Here is a 21,167-nt window from a genome sequence, read left to right on the forward strand (position 1 = left end):
GTCCAGCTACCACTCTTGCTCAGTATGGAGTGAAGTTCTTCAGGGAAAGAGCCCTGGGCAGTAGCTGAGAACTGAATGGAACACAGCTTGGACAGACAAGCTCCGGTGCTTTGTAACACAGTGCAAGTAGGAACGGAGTGGGAGGCCAGGCAAGTGCTGAAACTAGGAGAGGATGACTACAGGCAGGACCCTCTGTAAGGTCCCAAGTGAAGTGAATTCCAGGTGTGGACCAAGAACACCAGAGAAAGAAGTAAGAAGTCTCTGAAGGACAGGAGCAGCCCATCTGCCTGGGCAAGTATGTTTATCTAGAAAGCTGCAGGGCATGGGTGCATGGGCTGGGAAGGACAAGTTCCTACAGACCAGAGCCAAGAAGTGCCAAGGAGGGGAAAGAGCAAAGCCTGAGGCACTAAGCTGGACACTTAGCTCACTGGATAGTGGATCAGAAAAGTGGTTTCTAAGGTCAAACAGCCAGACCTTTGTCCAGGGCAGAAATCAGGGAGACAATTGGGATTCTTCCAGGGTGGGGGTGGGTGAGTGCACCTAGGAATCTTGTTTATTACCTTCCTCTCAACCTCTGAGGCAGGACAGCCAGAGAGGCCTGGACCTGGGAGGAGTGAAGAAGGGTTGGGATTTGGCTCAGAGGGGCAGCCCCAGGAGCCCAAAGCTGCCCTGCCAACTCGGGTGAGGCCGATAGCCTCTTTCAGAGACTGGATCTCAATTCCAAGCCTCTGTGTGTCTGGGTAGTATTTGATTTGCTCTGTACTAGTTCCCAGCAACATCTTTCTAACACCCCCCACCTTGGTGCTGGCTACACAGATGGGCCTTCAGTGGCCTGACTGAGGCCCAGAAAGAGATCTTGGGACTGAGCCCATCTTCTGGGTCCTTAAGCCTGCCAGCCAGCCTCCAAACTTTCCCCCACAGGATCTGAAAGCAGACATTGGCAGGGCATGCTTGCTCAGTTGAACTCTGGGTTGTTTAACAAGGCCAAGGTGCAAGAAGGCAGCCCAGGGCATGCTTTGGATGGGCCCCATGAGAGCTGCAAAACTACTGAGAAAAGCAGACCCACACCAATGAAGGAGACGAGAGAGGCTAGGTGGCCATCTGCATCTGGTTTATTGTTCTATTTTCTCCAGACTTAGAAGAGCAGAGTGTTAGGCCACCTGGGGGGCAGCCAGGTCATTCATGGGGCCAACCAGAGTCAGTGTGTATGAGGGGCCAGAGTTCATGAGACATCCACTTGAGGGAAGACTCAAAATCCAGGAGGCCTGGCAACCCCTCTTCTGTATCCTCCATGCCCAAAGCCCCCACAGGGAGGCATGATGTGAAAAGCATAAATATGCTGGTCTCAAAGGAAGTGGGGGCAGCCACAGGATCCAGCTGCTGATGGAAGCTCCATGGGAGCCTGGGTGGACCGGAGGCTGTTGGGTCCACCCTTTTCACTGGAGAGAAGTCGGGATGCTGGGCCAATTGAGATGGGTCAGATGCAAACAGGACCTTTCCAGGTCACCTCTCCCTGAGCTGTCCTCTTTCCCATGGTCCCCATCCCATGCTCCCCTCACTGACATCCCTGGTCTGCACAGAATCCATCTCTTCCAGAGGAACCGACCCAACAAGCGAGGCCTGGCATCCCAGCACCTCCCTGGGATGCTCTCCTGCCAAGAGCATCAGTACTGTGCTGAGGTTTCCAGCCAGACCCAAGAAAGGGAGATGAGAGAAGCTTGTGAGGCTGAAGGGGCCTTGAGCATAGGGGGAAGGTCTCTCCCTGTTCAGCCCAAGGGTTGAGGTCTGACCACAGCCCTGGCCCTGCATCTGTTTGTACCGCCATCCAGGACATGATTGGGAATCCCGGAGAGACCTCCAGTCCAGGCTCGTGGGGGTAACACCTGCAGACCTGGGGGGGAGAGTGGAGGAGAGAATAAGGTCCTGGAGGAGAACTGGCTGCAAGGGAACAGGAAGTAACTTCTCGTCCCCTGTTAGTTTGGATCAATGGGGTGGGCTATGTGCCTCCAACAGTTATCTAGAGGGGCTCAGGACAGGCAGACTTGGACCCCAGCTCCTCACGCCTTTCGAAGGCCTTTTGGAAAGAGAATCCATCCCAGAGCCAGGGGAGGAGGCAATACCCAGCCAATGACCTACCGTAATTAGGAGTATGCCAGGCCTTGGAGCCCCCGGGCCGGAGAGTGGAACTTGTCAGAATCCTCAAAAGGCTGGTCTGGGATCATTAAGAAGAAAGGATCTATAAACCCTGCACAGCCTAGTGACCTCACCTGCCTGTGCCCCTCTGGGCTGGAGATAGCAGGCGGGGAATATGGTACTTCCCAAAATTACCACCCTTAGCCCTGGCCTGGGGCCAGCACTACAGATGGAAAGCTGAGAGGTGCCCCAAACCTCTCAGGAGGTGCAGCCCTCATTCTTGCTCTTCTAACTTCCTCCAATTCCAAGCTCCTCTTACCAAGCCCACTTTCTTCAGAGGGCCAGTGTCAAGGTGAGTAAAGCAGATAGCCAATGACCAGGACAGTAAGGACAGAGGCCACCTTCCAGAAGCATTGACACCTATGCTCACTAGCAGCATCCTGAGTTCCACGTGAGTGAAATGCATCACTGCCCTGTTCCCTGTCTTGAATAACCTCTTCCAGTGCTTCCATTTGCTGGCAGGAAAACTCAGGACCTTCTGACCTACCTGTCCCTCATATTTTAAGCCCCAGGCACACTGGAGTTAGGACAAATTATCCAAAAATTGGAGATAAGTTTAAAAGGGACTGCATATCCTTTTAAAGTCACTCTGGGACATTTATCTCAAAAGTCTACCTTAAAATTCTCTTATTCTGGGGTTGGGGCTGAAGCTCTGTGGTAGAGCACTGGCCTGTCACATGTGAAGCACTGGGGTCGATCCTCAGTACCACATAAAAAATAAATAAAATAAAGTGTTTTTAAATGCTCTTATTCTGAGGAATATGATTTTTTTTTTCTTCTCGACTTATACATACATTACTGGTTAGGGTCCAGGTTTTGTTAAGTTGATGTTAACTTGGAGGAGACTGACAAATAGCAGATGACTTCTATTTGGTAGAAAATATAATCCCCCAAAGCAGATTAGAGTTGACTAGAACCAGCCTACACCGGACAATCTTATTTCAGCATCCTTCATTTCACTTACTTGGGTCTCCCACATTCTCCTTTAGGCCACCCCGTTATCCTGCTAGCTCTCTCACTCATGACTTAAATAAATCTCTGGCATGTTCTGGTATGAGTTATGCCTTTAATGTCTTCAATTTGAGCTCTAACATCCTTGCTTCCCCTTCCACACACCTCTACCTGGAAGCCTCCCCTATTGAGATCCTTCCTCCTCCACTTAGAAAATGAATTCATGGGGCTGGGGTTGTGGCTCAGCGTTAGAGTGCTTGCCTAACATGTGCGAGGCCCTGGGTTCGATCCTCAGCACCACATAAAAATAAATAAGTAAAATAAAGGTATCGTGTCCAACTCCAATTGAAAAAATATTTTTAAAAAAGAAAATGAATTCATTTTTCAAATGCTGCGTGGGTCAGGCCATTTCTGACAGTGGCTCACCCTCCAGATGGTTTACCAAGCAGCCCCGTTCCAGCACAAAATTCTGTAATTACTTGAATCAGCCTGGACTGTTCAGAACAGTCCTGGATAGGGAAGAAGCAGAGCTAAAAAGTTTCTAGACTGCATTGGATTGCTCTGTTCCCTCCTTCACCCCAAAGCACAGCTGTTTTTTTCTGGTGATCAAGCCCCAGGCTTGCTCCACTCTCCTCCAGTGTCTGTTATAAGGAACTTGGGGCACAGAGAACCCATGGGGCACTATTCATAGTTGCTCCCCTGCCTGGGCATGGGAACCATTGCATCTGTCCCTGCCTTAGATCTGGAAATGACTTGGGCTCAGTGTGCTGGCCTTGCTCTTGTGCCTGATCCCAGCAGAAGCAGCTATCACTAGGCTGAGGAAACCACAAGGCTGTCTCTTCCTCGGCCACCCGGGCATTCCCAGGAACTAATCTTGAGAAGTATATTTTGTGCTCAAATAAATTTGTATCTTCTATACCTTAGAAGTTTCATAGTACACTTTAAAGGCTGAATGAATTCTTCAGTAATGTACCCATTTCCTTAATTTGATCGCTGATTCTTTTCTAATGAATACCATTGCATCTGGGGCTATATTCTGGATATGCTCTACCTTGCCTTCGGCCCAGCCTCTTTCAGCTCAGGGCCCCGCAAACTGCACTGCAGTTTCTCTGCATCTGCATTTGAAGGGTGTCCCATCGACCATTATTCATTCAGTAATTCAGCCACTAGTTACTAAGCATCTGTTGTGTGTCAGATGCTGAGTTAGGTGCTAAGCTCTGAATTGAGTCCCAGGAGATCTCCTGGAGACATCCCTGTGGCCAGACAGGGAATACCTGTCTTGGGTTCTGGCTCGCTTCCAAGGATCTCTGTCCTCTGGGACCTGCTCTGCTCCACACGCTATTGACTCTGCCTCCTTCCCCACAGCCAGTCTCTCCCTCTGTCTGCTAGTGAGTTTTCAATGACCAGTTGGACAGGAAAGTTCTGCAGCGTGTGTATAATGTGAATGAACAACCATTTCATTAACAGGAACAGGAGGGGTGATTTGATTTCAATGCCTAATCTGTAAAGTAGGGGAGGGAAAGCTAGGTTAAATCTTATCCAAGGTCAGTTCCCTTTCGTTCCTTGAGTGACCCTGTCTCACAGTGGTGTGTGCTACCCTCTGGTGGACACAAGGAGGCACAGGAACAAGGCATGCAGCCCATGTGGGTTCCTCCAGCTCTCAGAATTGGTCTTTGCTCTGCTCAGTTGGATGAGCATATGGAGGTGGTTTCCAGGCCTTCTCCAGCTGGGATTTCCCTCCTTTTAGCCAACGGGTCAGTTTAGAGTCCAGAGTGCTAACCATTCCTAGCTGTGAGGTTCAGGTCCAGATGGGTCTCCTTGAACCCCTGCAGCATTTCCTGCTGAGCACCTGCTGCAGCAAACTGTTCAACCTGCAGGAGGCACTGGTGAGATGTGCGTGGATTGGTCCCCTCCAGCCAAGCCACTGTCTTTGACCTTTCTCACGGGTCATCATGAGTCAGTTTGTATCACTCACCTGGAAGCCCCTCTCCGTGGACTCTGGGGCAGGCCTGGGGTGGGGAGCTGGGTGGACGCAGCACGGGGGCAAAGGCGCTCCTCTGCTTGACGGCGGAGATCATGTTGACAGGCGAGAAGGAGAAGACGCTGGTAGTGGGGGCAGCGGCCGGGAGGGACATGGAGGAGGCAGCCGCCAGCGGGGGGCTAGAGGGCATGACTCCGGGGCGGGGCAGGGAGGGGCAGGCGCAGCAGGGAAGGCAGTGGGAGACACAACAGGGAGACAGCACCAAAGTGAGCAGCAGGGTCACCCGTGTGGGCTGTGGGCCTCGCTTGGGCTGATGACCAGGCACTAGGCTCAAACCTCTCTGGGGGCTGGGAGGGTCCTGGGGACCAGTACAGGGCCGGGTCTGGAGGTGGGCTGGGAGCCTCTGGGGTCATGGGCCAACCCTCACCTCCTTGGGGGTTCTGGAGACCCTTTCTTGGGGCTGGAGATGACAGGGCCAGACGAGGCAAAAACAAATACAAAACCAGACACTGGGTGATCCCCCAAAGGTAAGAGATGAGTAGGTTAAGGGATTCTGAGATTCTAAAGAAACATTTATGGGCCCTTGAGGTACCAAGGCTAGAGTCAAAAGTTCAGGGATCACAGCAGAACTGGGCACGAAGGGTTGAAGTTTGGGGGTACAGACAGGCTTTTGTGAGGCCTCCCTGCCCACACAAGCACCCTAACTTCATCCATGAATATGTTCTCCTTCTCAATATGCTTTGTCTATCTCTGACTCTGCTTCCTGGGCACTTTGGTTCTTTCCAGCTTAATAATATAGAACTCTGTCATCTCCAGTCTGTACCTTGGAGGTCTCCTCTATCTCTCTTTTCAATTTCAAAGAAAAGCAAGGGATCCCTGTCCTCAAAGCTTCCTGTTCTTCCATTTCTCAGCCATCCAGGGCTGTGGCATGCTCTCCTGGGAACACTGAGAGAGCTTGCAGCCTCCTCTCCTGGAGGCTCCCGCCTAGGCATCTCTGGATCCCACCTCTCTACATCCTCACCTGAACCCAAGTCCCTTCCTCCTCTTCTAAAGACTACTAAAGTCTGTGGTTTGAGCACGTCCAAGCAGCAGGCAATGGACAGTGGATGGGGGCTTCCTGGGAGAAACCTGTAGCCTGAGAAGGATGCCTTTGACATCAGAGCACCCCACTCTGACTTTATTACAATGGTGTCTTCAACAGCTGTCCCCCTTCTAGATCTTCTCAGCCCCATGGTTGAACCTCCTTTAAGACAATGTGTCTGATATCTGGTGAAGCTACAGCCCCAAGGAGGGCTTGAGACTGCGACCATAAAATATACTGCATATCTCAAGGCCCAGAGTGCTTACAGACACATCTTTTAGTTGGGGTAGTACTTAGAGTTTTAGATCATTCCAAGGTTTCTGGAGATTGATGCAAAATAAATAGATAGATAGATAGATAGATAGATAGATAGATAAACCTGAGCAGATAACCCGAGACCCTCTGGCTGGGACAGTTCGGATGTCATTTGAGGATTGTCCTGGCAAACTCAGTGAGAAATGATGCCCCATGCAATCGTGCCACAAAACATCCTACACACAGGGAGTGGATGGGGACCTGGGTAAGCACTTGTGAAGACCGAGATGGAACTGGCCCTTGGCTGAGTCCCGGGTGTCCTGGGATGATGGTGGAAACAGGACTTAAGTAGCTCTGTAATTCTTGGCACACTTGCTGAATGGGGAGAATGCAGGTGGGCTGACTTCTGTACAGCGGGGCAGTTGTGTACCACTGTTGACTGCACTGTGTGTATATGGCAGGGGAGGTGGTGGGGCTGCTAGAGGAGATTCAGAAATGTAAGGGGTGTCCAGAGAAAGGCTGTGAGGGCACTATCCCAGAATTGAAGGGAATTGGAATATTGGAACCTAGCCTGGCCAAGGGATACAGGCCTTGTGAGGGACACCAGAGGTCGAAGCAATGTGTGGATTCTGGCTTATGGTGCTTTGGTTTCTAGAAGTTGAGCTCAGGCCAGAAGGAGAGTGCCAGACTCATCCCCAGCCAGAAAGAACAGTAGTACCCAGGACACAGACCCCTGGCAAGACAACTAGGCCTATGGCTAGATAGCTCTAGTCTCAGCAATGGCAAACAGAGGATAGAGGAGATGAGGGGACTTTTGGCAAAGTCGCCACCAGCTACTTCTTGGGCAGCTCTCATCATTTCTTAGCAGTCTCCCAGGACTTGAGGGACAACCTCTCTTAGGAGTGATAGGGAGGATTCTGATGGGTGAGTAAGGATGGAATTACCCCCCAAGCCCAGTGCTTTGTACACAATAGGTGCATTATAAATGTCTGTTGAGAAGCTATTGATATTGGAAAGGACTGTAGGGCAGTATAGAAAACTCAAGCATAAAGGCAGTTCTGGATGTCACTCACCCGTGACATCCAGCCATTGCCCATCCACCTAGTTCTGAGCCACCCCACTCCAAAAAATCTGAGATAGTAGGAGTTGGATCTGTGAAATCATCCATTCTTCTAGAATGATGCCTGTCCTTTTATGCTCAGTGGCACATTCAGATCTGAGAACCACCGTAGGCAGGGGGTAGTATTGATCTTAGTTTACGGAGAAGAAACTGCACTTCAAAGAAATAATGTCACTTGGGGAATGTCGAACAGCTCCTGATATTGACACTCACATTCTGAGTCCATCTCTGACCACACAGAATTCTCTCGTCCTGCTTGATGGTATTGCGGGGGGCCACAGCCTCATTCCGCCCACCCATCCTTTCAAGATTGTTGGGGGCCCCCCTGAAAGCTCACTTCTTTTGAGCCCTGAGTTTCCATAGACTTCCGGCAGGGGGCGCCAGCCTCTGCCCAAAGTCCTAGCATAGATGGAAAGGTGGCAGTCCAGGATTTCAGCCCAGGTCCTGCCAATTAAAGCTGGTTTCAGGGGGACAGGAGGGCGGAAGGCGATGTGTACAACTGGGGTCATCAAAGAGAGTTAAAAATAAAAGAAGTAACCTGGCCCCAGGACCCCGGGACTCCGAGAGGAGTGAGGTTCAACAGTAGCGAGAGGTCATATGAAGCCACGGTGGACCCTCATGAGTTAGGAGATGGAAGCCCATCCAGGGATGGCCTGGGGGTAAGGACAATTCCCATTCTGCTTCCCCAGATTCCGGGTTCCCTCACCCCACAGGCAGGGGGCACTCACTGGCGAAAGGCGAGGTGGCGGTAGAGCCATTGAGGAAACTAGGGGAACCTGGCACACCAAGACCGGCCACACCTGGTGCACCGTAGCCGCTGAGGCCCGCTCCAAGGCCACTGCCATAGCTACTCTGCTGTGAGCCAGGGCTAGGCGCGAACCCGCGGGGGGACGCGCTGCTGCAGCTGCGAGCGTAGCCTGCAAGAGAGCAGCGGTCAGGGGATCCGCGCTGGCAGGGTGGGGGCCATCCAGGCGCCCAGGGACTGCGGGGAAAGGCAACGGGACGCACCGGGCTCGGGCCCCGGCGTGGCGTCCCCGACAGCGATTGCCAGCGGGCTGCTGAAGGCATTGATGCCCACGACGGCAGGGTGCGGGTGGCTCGGCGCCAGGGGTCCGAGCGGTGCAGGCGCGCGGGGGGCGCTGTACAGAGCCTCGGCCACGTCCGCCGCGCGCTTCAGGAGGAGCTCCTGCGAAGACAAGAGCAGGGCACGGCCGGGGCAGCCACAGGCACCGGGTGGGGGACAGCCCTGGGCCCAGCGGCGCTAGGAGGCGGGCGGAAGCGCCATACCTGGTTACTGCTGGGCACGCCGTACAGGGCCTCCGCCAAGTCAGCCGCCCGCTTTAGCAGCACTTCCTGGGGGTAGGGGAGGAGACAGCACGACGGAGGGGGCAGCCCCTGGGGGCCGCGGAGGGACCCTCTGAAGGCCCTCCTCACCCGCTCGCCCTCAGGACACCTTCGTCCCCATCCCGCTCCTTTGAGTACCTTGGGCAGCCTCTCGGGGTCTCCAGGGTGTCTGGGGATGACTTTCTGCAGCCTCTGGAATCCGTAGTCAATGGTGGGCTCGTTCAGGGCTGGAGAGAGGGTGGTGTTTGGAGGACAAACCCTTCTCAGAGAGGGGAAGCAGGACATAAAATGCATGCAATTGACCTATCCAGAAACCTCGTTGCAGAACTCGTCTGCCATATCCAGCCAAATGCCAGGAGACACCCCCCCACACACACACAGGCATAGGGATCAGAGAGATTCTGGGAAGTTTCCTCCATTCCTTGGTTTATTCATTCATAAATATTTACTGAGCCAGGCTCCATACCAGGCACTTGACATTAACACACACGCACTATATGGTCCTATATGAGCTTGGCGGGGGGGGGGGGGGGCTGTATATGCATATTAGTTTCTATATTCCCAGGGGGCAGAACTCTTCTCCGTTTGCATTTGGTCATATCAGGAGTTTATTATAAAAAAGAAAACCCGATCATCTCAGCAGTATCTGAGGGTTAGAGGTTTGCATGCACCCCAGGAAAGGAACTGTCCCACACCCTGGGTTCTTAGGAGTATGTAGCAGCCTCCTAACCTGGCTCCCTGTATCTTTCCCTGTTCTCTGGACCTCCCTCCTCCTCCTCTTTCTCTCCCCCTCCATCCCCTTCCTTCACCTCCCTGGAAACTCTGGAACGGACCTATAACACACCAGTTTCAAAGCCATACCTTTTCCATTTCCAGCTCAGATTTAGTTAATTTCCTTTCGTTTGCCCCAGAGCTTAAAGTACTCATTGCCGGGTCTTTGCGATGGCCATTTCTTCTCCCACGACAGCCCTTCCTTCAGGATGTCTACCTCCCCATTCATCTCTCCAGTTTCAGCCTAGCCCTGTACAGCCCACACTTCCTTGAGGGCAGGTTTTCTGTCCCTCAAGTCCTGGACGGTGTAACTCCACCCACCCCACTCTAGTGGCTGCTCAGTCTCCCCGGATTAGACGCGAGCTCCCTGGGGGTAAGTTGGGTCACTATGCAGTGGCGGTGGGAGGAAGAGATAGGGAGAGGACCCAGGTCAGGGGACAGCACCAAGGTGAGGAACTGGAGGCTGGCTTGGGCTGGGGCTGGGCTAGGGAAAGAAGAACCAGACTGAGGAGGAGTCATAGAACACAGGCGGGTATAGGGAATGGTGAAGGTGGGGCAGCCGCCGAGGTGACAGGTTACACGAAAGGCATTGGTTAACAAAGGGAATACACCAGGAACAGTGTTAGGGCACCGCGGGTAGGACCTCCCCTCTGCCTCTTGATTTCTTACCTGTGTAGACAAAGCGGCCAGGGGCTCCCTTGCAAAACTGCTTGGACTTGTAGGAGAGGGTCACCTCCACAACCCCGGGAATGTGTCGCGGGGGCGTCTGCACCCGGATGGCGTGGGGCGTGATGAGCTGCTAGGGGAGAGGGGAGGCCTGCAGGTCCCATCCGGAGGGGAAGGCCCAGCCCGAGGCCCCCGGAAGGAGACTGGCGGGGATGGCCCACCTCGCTCCACACGAGCACGTTTCCAAACACGACCTGCAACCCGTCGAAGAAGTTGTCGCCGATGACAATGACGGTGGCGCCGCCCGTGGTCCAGCCCTCCCCGGGGCTGATGGCCTTGATGCAGGGAGTGGCAGCTGGGAGGCAGGAGAGGACCCAGGTCAGGGGACCGCGCTAAGGCGGGGTCTGGGGCTGGCCAGGGATGGGCCAGGAGTCCTGACCTTCGGAGGGATCCAGGCGGCGTGCCCTGCGGCCATGCTTGGAGTTGTTGTGCACAAACATGTTGTCGGACACAGCCAGCACGTGCCCGTCCACGCTCACCGTGGTGGACACCACCACCTGTGGGGAGACCCACACCAATCTGGCTGGAGCCCTCAGGGATCTCCCGGGAGGGAGGGAACTCTGGTGGGGAAGTAGCAATTTGAGGCTGGTAGCTGAATACTAGAACTTGGGGATGGGGAGGGAGCTTCAGCTCCTTGGTTCTGAGCTGGTGGAAATGGGGCCACCTGGATCAGGTAACACTCCCAGATAAGCTGACTCCCCAGGAGCTAGAAAATCAAAGCTTTGGGAAAAACTTTGGTTCCTTAGGCAGAGTGGTCGCTGGTGCACACCCAGGAACACCAGGGCTTCAAGGCAGAAATGAGATCTTAGACAAATAAGGGGGGGGGGGTGCATCAGCTGGAGAACCCATCAGCAGGAGCCCCCACCCTGTTCTGGGGAGGAAGTTGGGGCTGCCTTCTCCCTGAACTGGGAGGGGTATGCAGGTTGGGGATGTGTTAAGGGCAGCTGCTCTCTGCTTCACACTATGCAAATTACCTGGGTCGTTAATCATGTAAAAATGTCACAATTAGCATCTTCTTAAGTGGGACTCTAATGAAGCCTCCCTTGGCAGCCAGCACAAGTTGAGATGGAGCTACCCCACCCCCAGCAGGCACCAGGCCGTGGAGGCACAGGGTTGAACAGAGATCTGCCCTGGCAGGGTCTCAGCCTTCCTTTCCTGCTCCCCTCCCTATCGGGAAAGGGTGGGTTTGCAGGGGAGGCTCTCCCCAAACCCACCTGGAAGCGGCGCATGTCTCGGGGATTCCCTGCATTCTTCAGGCAGTTCTGGTTGCATTTGAGAAAAAATTTGAGGAAGAACCTGAAACAATGAGGTCGTTGGGCTCAAGGTTCTGGAAACAGATGATCAAGTGCTCCCTGCCAGTCCCCCTACCAGCAAAGTAACTATGGTCTGTGTGCTCATGTGCAGGGACATACCCCATATTCCCATCACTAACTGTGTATGCACAGGTACTTGGTACACACCAAACAGACCCATCATAAGAACCACCTCACTACACAGAATACTCACCATGAGCACTCAGTGTATGAACCGTGTAGTGCTTATTTGTCCACAAAATGTATAATTATCACACCCACACAACATGTATTATCTGTTATATGTACTGAAGTATATGTACCTATTATTCATCATTATACCCGTCACACTGTATAACATCACACAATGTATACACCAAATGTAGCATGTATTTACACTTAGCCAGTGAAAACTTGTCACATGCTATGTATGTCTGTTATAACATATGCCCAACACACATACAGTACATCAATCACAGGGCACATCTTTCCCCCTGAGTAAACCCATCACCATTACAATGTATATTCACCATAAAAAGCATATCCAATATAGAGACTGTGTTTGCCTTATATATTATTACTCACAAAATAGAGCAATCACACAAGTATATATAATATGTATTCCATGTATGGCTATACTCATCCCACATATATGATATACTAGCTATACATAAGTCTATACCCACCATGTACCATGTATGCCCTGCCTACAGAGTATATGCACAGAAACAATATGGAATACAGTGAACACATTAATATACCATTTTCTGTTGTACATGATTACCCAAAATACAATCATTGCAAATACTATATAGCTATCCCACATAGCAGAAACCCCCTCAGCAGATCCCTCTCACATATTCTATATCCATTATACACATAGCAAAACCTAATCAACAGAGCACATACCCACCAAACAGATACGCAGTGACTATCTTCTTCTTCTTCTTCTTCTTCTTCTTTTTTTTTTTTTTTCCCCTAGTCTACAGTAGTTGGGGAAAAAAAATCACCATGTATTCTTTCAAACTTATCCTGAAACCATGGTTTTCAAAGACTGGTGCCCAGGCCAGCAGCGTCAGCATCACCCAGGAACTTGCTAGAAATGCAAAACCAGGCCCCACTCTAGACCTGCTAGATCCAAACTCTTGTTGGGGTGTGGCCCAGACATGTGTTCTTATAAGCCCTCCAGGTAATTCCAATGCACCCTAAAGCTTGAGAACCTGCTGTAAAACTGTACTACCCGTAGCTGCTAGCCCTACATGGCACTGAACCCTTGAAATGTGGCTAGTCCCAATTTGAGATGTACACATCAGATTTCCAAGACTTACTTTTAAAAAAAGGAATATAAAAAATTATTATATTTATTGTGAGGTGAAATGATAATATTTTAGATTGGATTAAAATATCACATTTAATTTTATCAGTTTCTTCTTATTTTTTAAAATGTGGCTACTAAAAAATTTAACCTTACATGTGTGACTTGCATTATATTAGACAATGCTGTTTTGGTGTCTTATTTTAGCAAAGTCACCTCTGAGCATCTGATTTTCTAGGGGAAACTGACTCATATTTATTATCAATTGGGGCCCAGACTGTAAAGTTAGGGGCTAATTTGCGGAGAACTGACAAGATACAAATGACATTGTTAAAAGAAGTAAGAAATTAGCCCTGAGCTGGACATGGTGGCTCAGGAGGCTGAGGCAGGAGGATTGCAATTTCAAAGCCAGTCTTGGCAACTTAGCAAGGCACTGAGATTGTCCCTAAATAAAATACAAAATAAAAAAGGGGTTGGTCAGTGGTTAAGTGCTCCCAAGTTCAATCCCTGGTACCAAAAAAGAAAAAAAGAAAAAGAAAAAGAAAATAGCCCTCAAGGTTGCAATTTTATTTTCCTATGGACATTACCTAGCTCTGATTTGGCAGTTGTAGTCTAGCATTTTTCACACACACCCTTTCTTTCTCCTCCCCTCCACTCCCTTCATATTTATGTATAGATTTCTCTTAGTCTTTTTTTATTTTATTTTTTTTAAATGGATTTTTTTTAAAGAGAGAGGAGAGGGAGAGAAAGAGAGAGAGAGAGAGAGAGAGAGAGAGAGAGAGAGAGAGAGAATTTATTTATTTATTTTTAGTTTTTCGGCGGACACAACATCTTTCTTTGTACGTAGTGCTGAGGATCGAACCCGGGCCGCACGCATGCCAGGCGAGCGCGCTACTGCTTGAGCCACATCCCCAGCCCCATCTTAGTCTTTTTTTAAAACTTAAAAAAAAATTTTGTTTAGTTATAGTTGGACACAATACCTTTATTTATTTATTTTTATGTGGTACTGAGGATCGAACCCAGGGCCTCGCAAATGCGAGGCGAGCGCTCTACTGCTGAGCCGCAACCCCAGCCCCTTAGTCTTTTTTTTAATTTTTTTTTTTTAGTTGTAAGTGGACACAATATCTTTATTTATTTATTTTTCTGTGGTGCTGAGATTCTAACTCAGTGCTTCATGCATGCAAGGCAAGTAATTACCACTGAGCCACAACCCCAGGCCCTTCCCTTAGTCTGGTTCTCTCACTGATAAGTTACAGAAAACTGCAATGCATGCTCAGTAACAATTTATATGAGTATCATGCTTTATTACATTTGAAGATCGTGCTTTGGCAAAGTTGATTGTCCCTCATAATCTCCTGCCTTCCAGGGCTGGGCCAGAGTTGAAAGACTTCTGGTAAGGTCTAGGAGAACCAGGAGTAGTACCCAAAGCTCTCTTTTGTCCTGCAGTGCCCAGTCCCTAGAGTGCCTGCTTTCTGCTGCGGGTTGGTGCTGGGGCTGGCTCCATCCTCTTTCCCCTCCCCTGGGAGCCCACACCATGGAGGCTGGAGGGGCTCCCTCCATAGGCTGACACACGTGAGGTGTCATTTTATTCCACCTGAGCAGTAGGGAAAGGATGATAACAGAGTAAGGAGAAATAGAGGGAGCAGTTCCTCTAAGCCATGTCTGAGCAGAGGCCAGATGTGGGAGAGGGTCAGAGAACCTGGTGGGAAGGGGAGTTGGAGAGAGATGAATACACATGTGGATATGGAAACTGAGGAACCGTGTTCTCCTTGAAGGAAGAGAGCCTGGGCAAGGGCTCGGCCAGTGAAGGTGAGGCTCTAGAGTCTGGGACACCCTCTCGGGACATGTGGCAGGTAGGCATGTTTTGTTGAGGGGCTCTGAATCACCAAGAAAATGTCCTTCATCCCCAAAGTCTGGATGTCTGCTGAGCAGCCATCCTGACCCTTGGCATGATGGGGCTGGGAGGAATTTAGAGATGTCCCCTTTCCTGACTGGGAGGGGCTACAGGCTGGGGGAAGCAAGGCAAGCAGAGCCCACAGCTCTGGCTGACCCTGTGCCCCACTGGGGTGAGCAGTACAGGACTGTGCCCAACGCCATCCCCATTAGTGGTCATGAGGATCTCAAGAAGCATGGTTGCCTCATGTTGACCATGTCATAGAATGGGTGGTATGAGAAAGTTCAAATCCCAGGAGCTGCCATAGAATTACTGTATGAAAGTACTATAAATACAAGTACATAATGCTTCAGGGAGAGAGCTTCACAAACAAACGAAGGAACAAAAATCCAAAAAAACCTCAAAGTGAACCAGGTCTAATCTTAATCAAGCCTGGAACTCTGCTGAGTTTGTCACTTGGCATTGTCTTGTTTAATCCTCTCAAAACCCTGAGGTGGTCTGCAACCATTCCCACTTTACAGATGAGAAAACCAAGGTTAAGCAGGAATAAATTACAGCGTAATTTATTACTGGCATTACAGTAAATGCCAATGTCAGAATTTGAACTTGAGTCTTTATGAACCTCTGATGCTGACAAGAGTCCTGGAAAAGTCCCTCTAAGTGGGGCTACCAGAGTTGTACCTTTCCCACACACCAAGCTGCTGCTGCTGCAAGACCATGCAGCATGTCCTTCAAAAGCATCCCTGAAAGGCATCCCGTGCAGGGACCAGTAGAGCTATTTCATGGGGATTTCCTCAAGGTTACAAATTTGCACCTAGTTTTGGACCTTTGGATGCTTAGACTGTTGCTCGGTCTGAGATTTTCAGGATTAAGAAATAATTTAGGGTTCGGAATGTGGCTCAAGTGGTAGCGCGCTCGCCTGGCATGCATGAGGCACTGGGTTCGATCCTCAGCACCACATAAAAATAAAATGAAGATATTGTGTTCATATAAACTAAAAAATAAAAATATTTAAAAAAATTTTTTAAAAAGAAATAATTGAATGAGATGAGCTTAGAGTTGATAATTATTAAAAATAATCATCAGTGTTATATATGGTTTATTATTCTATTCTGCCCATATGTTCAACATTCTTCATAATAAAAAAATGTAATAAAAGACCAAACGAAGAGCTGTGAATAGTGGTCATCCAGCTAATAAAACATTTAAAGTGGGGCTGGGGCTGGGGTTCAGCGGCAGCTCACTTGCCTAGCATGTGTGAGGCACTGGGTTCGATTCTCAGCACCGCATATAAATAAATAAAATAAAGGTCTATCACCAATTAAAATATATTTAAAAAAAACATTTAAAGTGTGATAATTATGCATCATGATGCCATGGTTTCAATGAAAGGTAAGAGTGCCTCACCTGCACATCTTCCTTACTACATCCTGAACTTGGTCTAGCCTTCCTAATCACCTTTATAAAGGCTATTTATTCCTCCCAGTAAAAATAGCTGAAGATGGAATTAAAATGAGCCTTTCTGGTTGATGGAATATTCCCTACTAAAGAAGCAAATGCTGGGTTGATTATGATTCAAGTGCACACGCTGGACTTACACACAACTTCTCAAGGGTGACACCATTGCATCAGGAAATCTCCCCAGCACAGTGCTTTACTTAAAAGACACACTCAATAGATGAGGAAAATGTGGAGGAATGGATGTGAGTCCACTGCTAGACTCTGGGTTCACAGGGATGGAGAGCAGAGTGGGATGGGTCTGTTCTCTGGAAGGCAATGTCCAGGGGTGGTACAGTGGGATACCTGCTCAGATTCTGTCTAGCATTCCCCCGCTGCTGTGAGTGTTGGCTGTTAAAGGGCTCACAGCTGCCCCATTACCTGATAATTACCCCAAACCAGGAGCATATCCTTCCTGCCTGTAGCCCACAGCCAATGACAGATTGAAGTAACAAGAAGGACCAGTTCTTGGGACCATTCATACTTTTGGGACCATTGCCACCACATTGGATCAGCAAGCTAAACCTCCAAGCTCCATAAACTTGCCAAACTCCCTTTCCTGCCTTACCCGGCCTCCCTTGCTCCTTCTCTCCCAAGGGCTTTCCTCTAATAACCCACTTTCGCAAGAATCCCCATCCTGGCCTCTTCTAGGAATTCCATCCTAAGAAACCAGAGGCTTTTCATTGGTTTTACCCTCCCTTCCCACTGAGACACTTACTTAAGGCTAAAATTACATTCCTACTTCCAAAGAGGAAGCTGTTAGTGACTGAAAGAACTGGGCTGAGAGTCCAAGTGGGTTTTCACCTACAGGACTGTTAGGAACAAGGAACTGAATGTCCAGATTTCAGTGCTATCCAATAGAATTCTTCCTAGAATGACGTTTTCTATCCACATGTGGCTATTGAGCACTTGGAATATGGCTCATGAGACTGAGGAACAATTTAAATCTGATTTCATTTTCATTCATGTAAACTTAGTCACATATGGCTCTTGGCTGCCATATTGGACAGTGCTGATCTAGAAAGAGGGAGTGCCAATGACTGGATACATAAGTTGGGGCACGTTGTACAGAATAACAGTGTATCCTGTGAAGGTCTTGGGAAAGAAAGCAGGATCAGAGCACACGGTAGGATAAAATTGCATATGTATTTCCAAACTCAAAGTTGGCACTGCAGCCTGCAATGGGGGAATGGGGGAGGGGGTCCTCTACTAATTTATATCCTAAAGGATTGGCCTTTGAGTTCATGAGCTTCAGAAGAAACACAACAGCTTCCCTGGGGCAGAGTGGCTCTCCAGTGTCTTCCTGGCATTCTACTCTCAGCTCTGGGACGGGAGTGTACAGATGCTACCCCATTCGTTCCCTCATTCATTCCCACACCCACTTATAGTTTTTGATTAAATAATTTCTGCATGTCAGGTGTTGTGGATCTAGAAGTGAACAAAATCTTAAGGAACTTATAATCCAATAGGAAAGACAGACACTCAAGGAACAACCAGTAAAACACGTGGGTGTGGCAGGATAATTTCTCAAGTGTCATTGAGGGCAGCCACTTGTGTTCCCTGTGAGAGATGCAAGGATTCCTGCAGCTCACATTTGATCTTGGGCACTGGGTCTTAGAGGACCTCACAGAGAAGTAGAAGGCACAGGGAACAACAGCTCTGGAGAACATCACTCCCGGAGAAGTATACCAACAGCATGGGATAGCCTGGGGGTTGGCACCAAATCATATGGAATGTGGGCCTTGTGGGGAGATGGGAAGTCTGCACAGAGTGTCTTACTGACTGTGACACTTGGAAGAGTCATTTTCCTTCCAGAGAGAAGCAAGGACCAAAGGGCTTAAGTGAGAGAAGGGAAGGTGAACAAGGAGGTTGCTGAAATTGTTCAGGCTCATTTGGAGGTGGCTTGGGCTACTTCCTGGCCTTGGTCTCCAGTAATAATTAAGTCAGAGAGTCCCTAGGGCCATAACCACCTGCCAGACCAGGTCCAGGTCGCCTCACCAGGATCCCCAACCAGGGTAGAGGTGGCTGCAGTGCAGATGGGCTGGGGGACTATAAATAGCCAGGGCGCATACATTAGCATGCCAATGCACCCGCACCCCATCCTCTATGCTAATGGCCCACCATGCGCCTGAACACCTTCTGTTCCCCTGCATGCATTTGCATGCACAATTAGCATAATCTTGTATAATTAATGAACAGCGTCAATTTTAGCTCCTAAGTAATTTGATTAACATGTTGATAGGGCACTTACCAGGCTCTCCAAACCTCAGGGCTGGGCATGGGGCCTGAAGAGAAGGGAAAAGGGGTGGAGAGACTGCTCAGGGGCCCCCAGCTGCCCATGAAGAATGGTGGTGACTCCACTTTCTCCAAATAGGGCCTGAGGGAGGGGAGGAAAGGTGGAGAAGCTGCGGATGGGAGGACTCAGGGCACTCCATGTGGAGCTGGTGACAGTGGGTGGCCTGAGCATTAAGCCTGTTTGTGCCTGTATGGACACACTTACATACACATCCATTGCCTGTTTCCCCAGCCTGGGGAGTCTTCTGTGAATGCAAGATACTGAACTCCACAGGAAGAACAGAAGAAGATGAGGGTAGAGTAAAATAGGAGGGATGGGAGCAGGTGATGGACAGGCAGAGAAGCCACAGAGGAGGAAGGCAAGCTGTGGGTGACATGAGAATGTGAAGGGGAGGGATAAATTGAAGGATGGATGTCTCTGTTCCTCTGGCCTTGCAGGATGATGAGTTGGGTTCCAGGGGCAGAGACCTTGGCACCTCCTCTTTAAGAATCATGTGAGAGATGGGTAGGTGGTGTTGGCAAGGTCTGGCATTTTCACAAAATGCCCAGCAACGCAGGGCAGAGAGAATAGAGAGAAGGCTGAGTGTGGCCCTTTTCTACTCAGAGAGAGACCTAGTGCCTGCCCTAGATATCCCAGGTTTGTGCTCTCCTAATTGATCACAGTCATCTCTGACTGTGATCAGAGTCAGGAAGTTCTTCCTTGGCTCTGAGTGTTCTTGCTGCTGTCTAGACTCCAGAAGATCACTCAGGGCAGAGTGGCAGGGAAGAGACGGCACAATGGCAGACACTGCACTGTGCACTGCATAAACATCTTACTTCACCACATCCTCTCCTTTACATCTTCCCATCCAACCCCTCCCCAACCTCCCTACCAGGTGGCCTATTAGTCAGCTCCACTTTGCAAATTAGGAGAATGACGCTGAGAGGGGATAGACCTTGTTCTGAGTCACATGGCCACACACCCTAGGTTGGCTTGAGTCCCTAACCCTGAATAACCCTTCACTTTAAGAGAGAACTTACCATTCAAGGTGTAGGTATCATCCTCTAGCTCTCCCTACTCCACCCATTATGGTTCCCAGGCTGCCTCTGCTTCTGCACTCCCTCTCCTCCTCCAGTTTCTGCTAGGGGCATTGTCCCCAGCTCCACTTCTACCTCAGCATGAGGACCACTTGGGCCCTGAGCTTGGCTTCAGTTGCCTAGAGATCTTCCTATTAAGTCCTTTCTTGGGGACCCCTTTCCTTACAATTGGCATCCAGGGAAAATGGAGGAATATCTCCCAAACCCCCTCCACTTCTCTCTCCCTCAAATGCTCTGAGCTCTGAAAAGGATGGGGGCAGGGTAAGGAAGCACAGGTCATTTGGATGGCAAGAGGGAAAGTCCCACCTCAGCACTGACCCAGCAGGGAGGTTCTGGAACTCAAGGGGAATTGCCAAAAAGGTCCTGGACAGAACCCTGTGCTTACAGGTGAATGTGGAAGCACAGAGTCTCTGCTAGGAGGGACAGAAGGAGAGGACACTAGTGTGGGCTTGTTTTGTGACCACTCCATTAAGAAGGCGACTGGTTCTTTGGGGCTCTAAATTGGGATCTAAATTTGCCCCTACCAAGGTACACTAGAGCTGACCTCTGCCAGGTGGCTTAGCCCTGACCTGTTTCAAGAGTGTCACTGAACAACACCCACTGGATAGCAAGCACAACCACACGCCAGGTAGTGTCCACAGCTCAAAGTTCCTGCTTGCTCCTCCTGGGAGCCAAGGAGGAGAGCCCTAGTCCTCTCATGGGAGGGAATCTTCCACTTCTTCTCTACTCCAGAATCATCCTGGCCAATCAAGCAAATATCTGAAGTCTTAGAGCTGTGATATCTGATAAGGTAATCACATATGATTATTTAAATCTGACTTAATTATAATTAAATGCACTTAAAAATTCAGTTCCTCAGTCATGGCAGCTATACCTCAAGTGCCCAATAGCTGTGTGTGGCTATTAGCTACCATATTGGTCAGTGAGGAACGTTTCCATTGGTGGAGAAGGTTTTATCAGATGTTGTCTTACATTGCTCTCTATTTCCTCTTATCATTATGTAATATGCACAACCTCAACTGACCTATGTTCAAGATCACTGATTTTTTTTCATAATTATGAAATGTTGCTTGCATAATTATATTTTGACCTCTGGACTACTCTGTAAGCTCTCAGAGGGCAGGAATCATCGTTTAAACCTCTCTCTTTTTCTGAACATTTATCATAGTGCCTCCTCCACAGCAAGTGTGCTGATTCATGATGAAATTAAAGGATCAAAAATGACTGTGATAATGCATGCTGGACCAAAGTCCCCAATCATTTTTAACAGGAAACAATGTCAAATCCTGTTCTCAAGTTTAAAATGTCAGGTGCAGGGACAGGACTTTGAGAAATGCAGAGTCAATCTGAGGATCCATTCTTTCATAAAGCAACA

At 49.5% G+C, this 21,167-nt stretch overlaps 1 protein-coding gene across 1 annotated transcript in view; it reads right to left on the minus strand.

Annotated features, from left to right (window-relative positions):
* Window positions 1-1,102: 1,102 nt before the first annotated feature.
* Ebf4 (EBF family member 4) overlaps window positions 1,103-21,167 on the minus strand; it is a 63,843-nt gene continuing 43,778 nt past the window's right edge. Inside the window, exons 8-18 of the mRNA XM_027920588.2 lie at window positions 11,637-11,718; window positions 10,802-10,919; window positions 10,584-10,717; window positions 10,366-10,492; window positions 9,064-9,152; window positions 8,869-8,934; window positions 8,590-8,767; window positions 8,310-8,498; window positions 5,120-5,317; window positions 2,137-2,212; window positions 1,103-1,891 (exon numbers count right to left, since the gene is read on the minus strand). Coding sequence (XP_027776389.2) covers window positions 2,142-2,212; window positions 5,120-5,317; window positions 8,310-8,498; window positions 8,590-8,767; window positions 8,869-8,934; window positions 9,064-9,152; window positions 10,366-10,492; window positions 10,584-10,717; window positions 10,802-10,919; window positions 11,637-11,718 — 1,252 coding nt within the window. The 3' untranslated portion in view covers window positions 1,103-1,891; window positions 2,137-2,141. The remainder of the gene's footprint in view (window positions 1,892-2,136; window positions 2,213-5,119; window positions 5,318-8,309; window positions 8,499-8,589; window positions 8,768-8,868; window positions 8,935-9,063; window positions 9,153-10,365; window positions 10,493-10,583; window positions 10,718-10,801; window positions 10,920-11,636; window positions 11,719-21,167) is intronic.

The sequence above is a fragment of the Marmota flaviventris genome, chromosome 2 (genome assembly GCF_047511675.1).
Source record: "Marmota flaviventris isolate mMarFla1 chromosome 2, mMarFla1.hap1, whole genome shotgun sequence".
Taxonomy (NCBI): domain Eukaryota; kingdom Metazoa; phylum Chordata; class Mammalia; order Rodentia; family Sciuridae; genus Marmota; species Marmota flaviventris.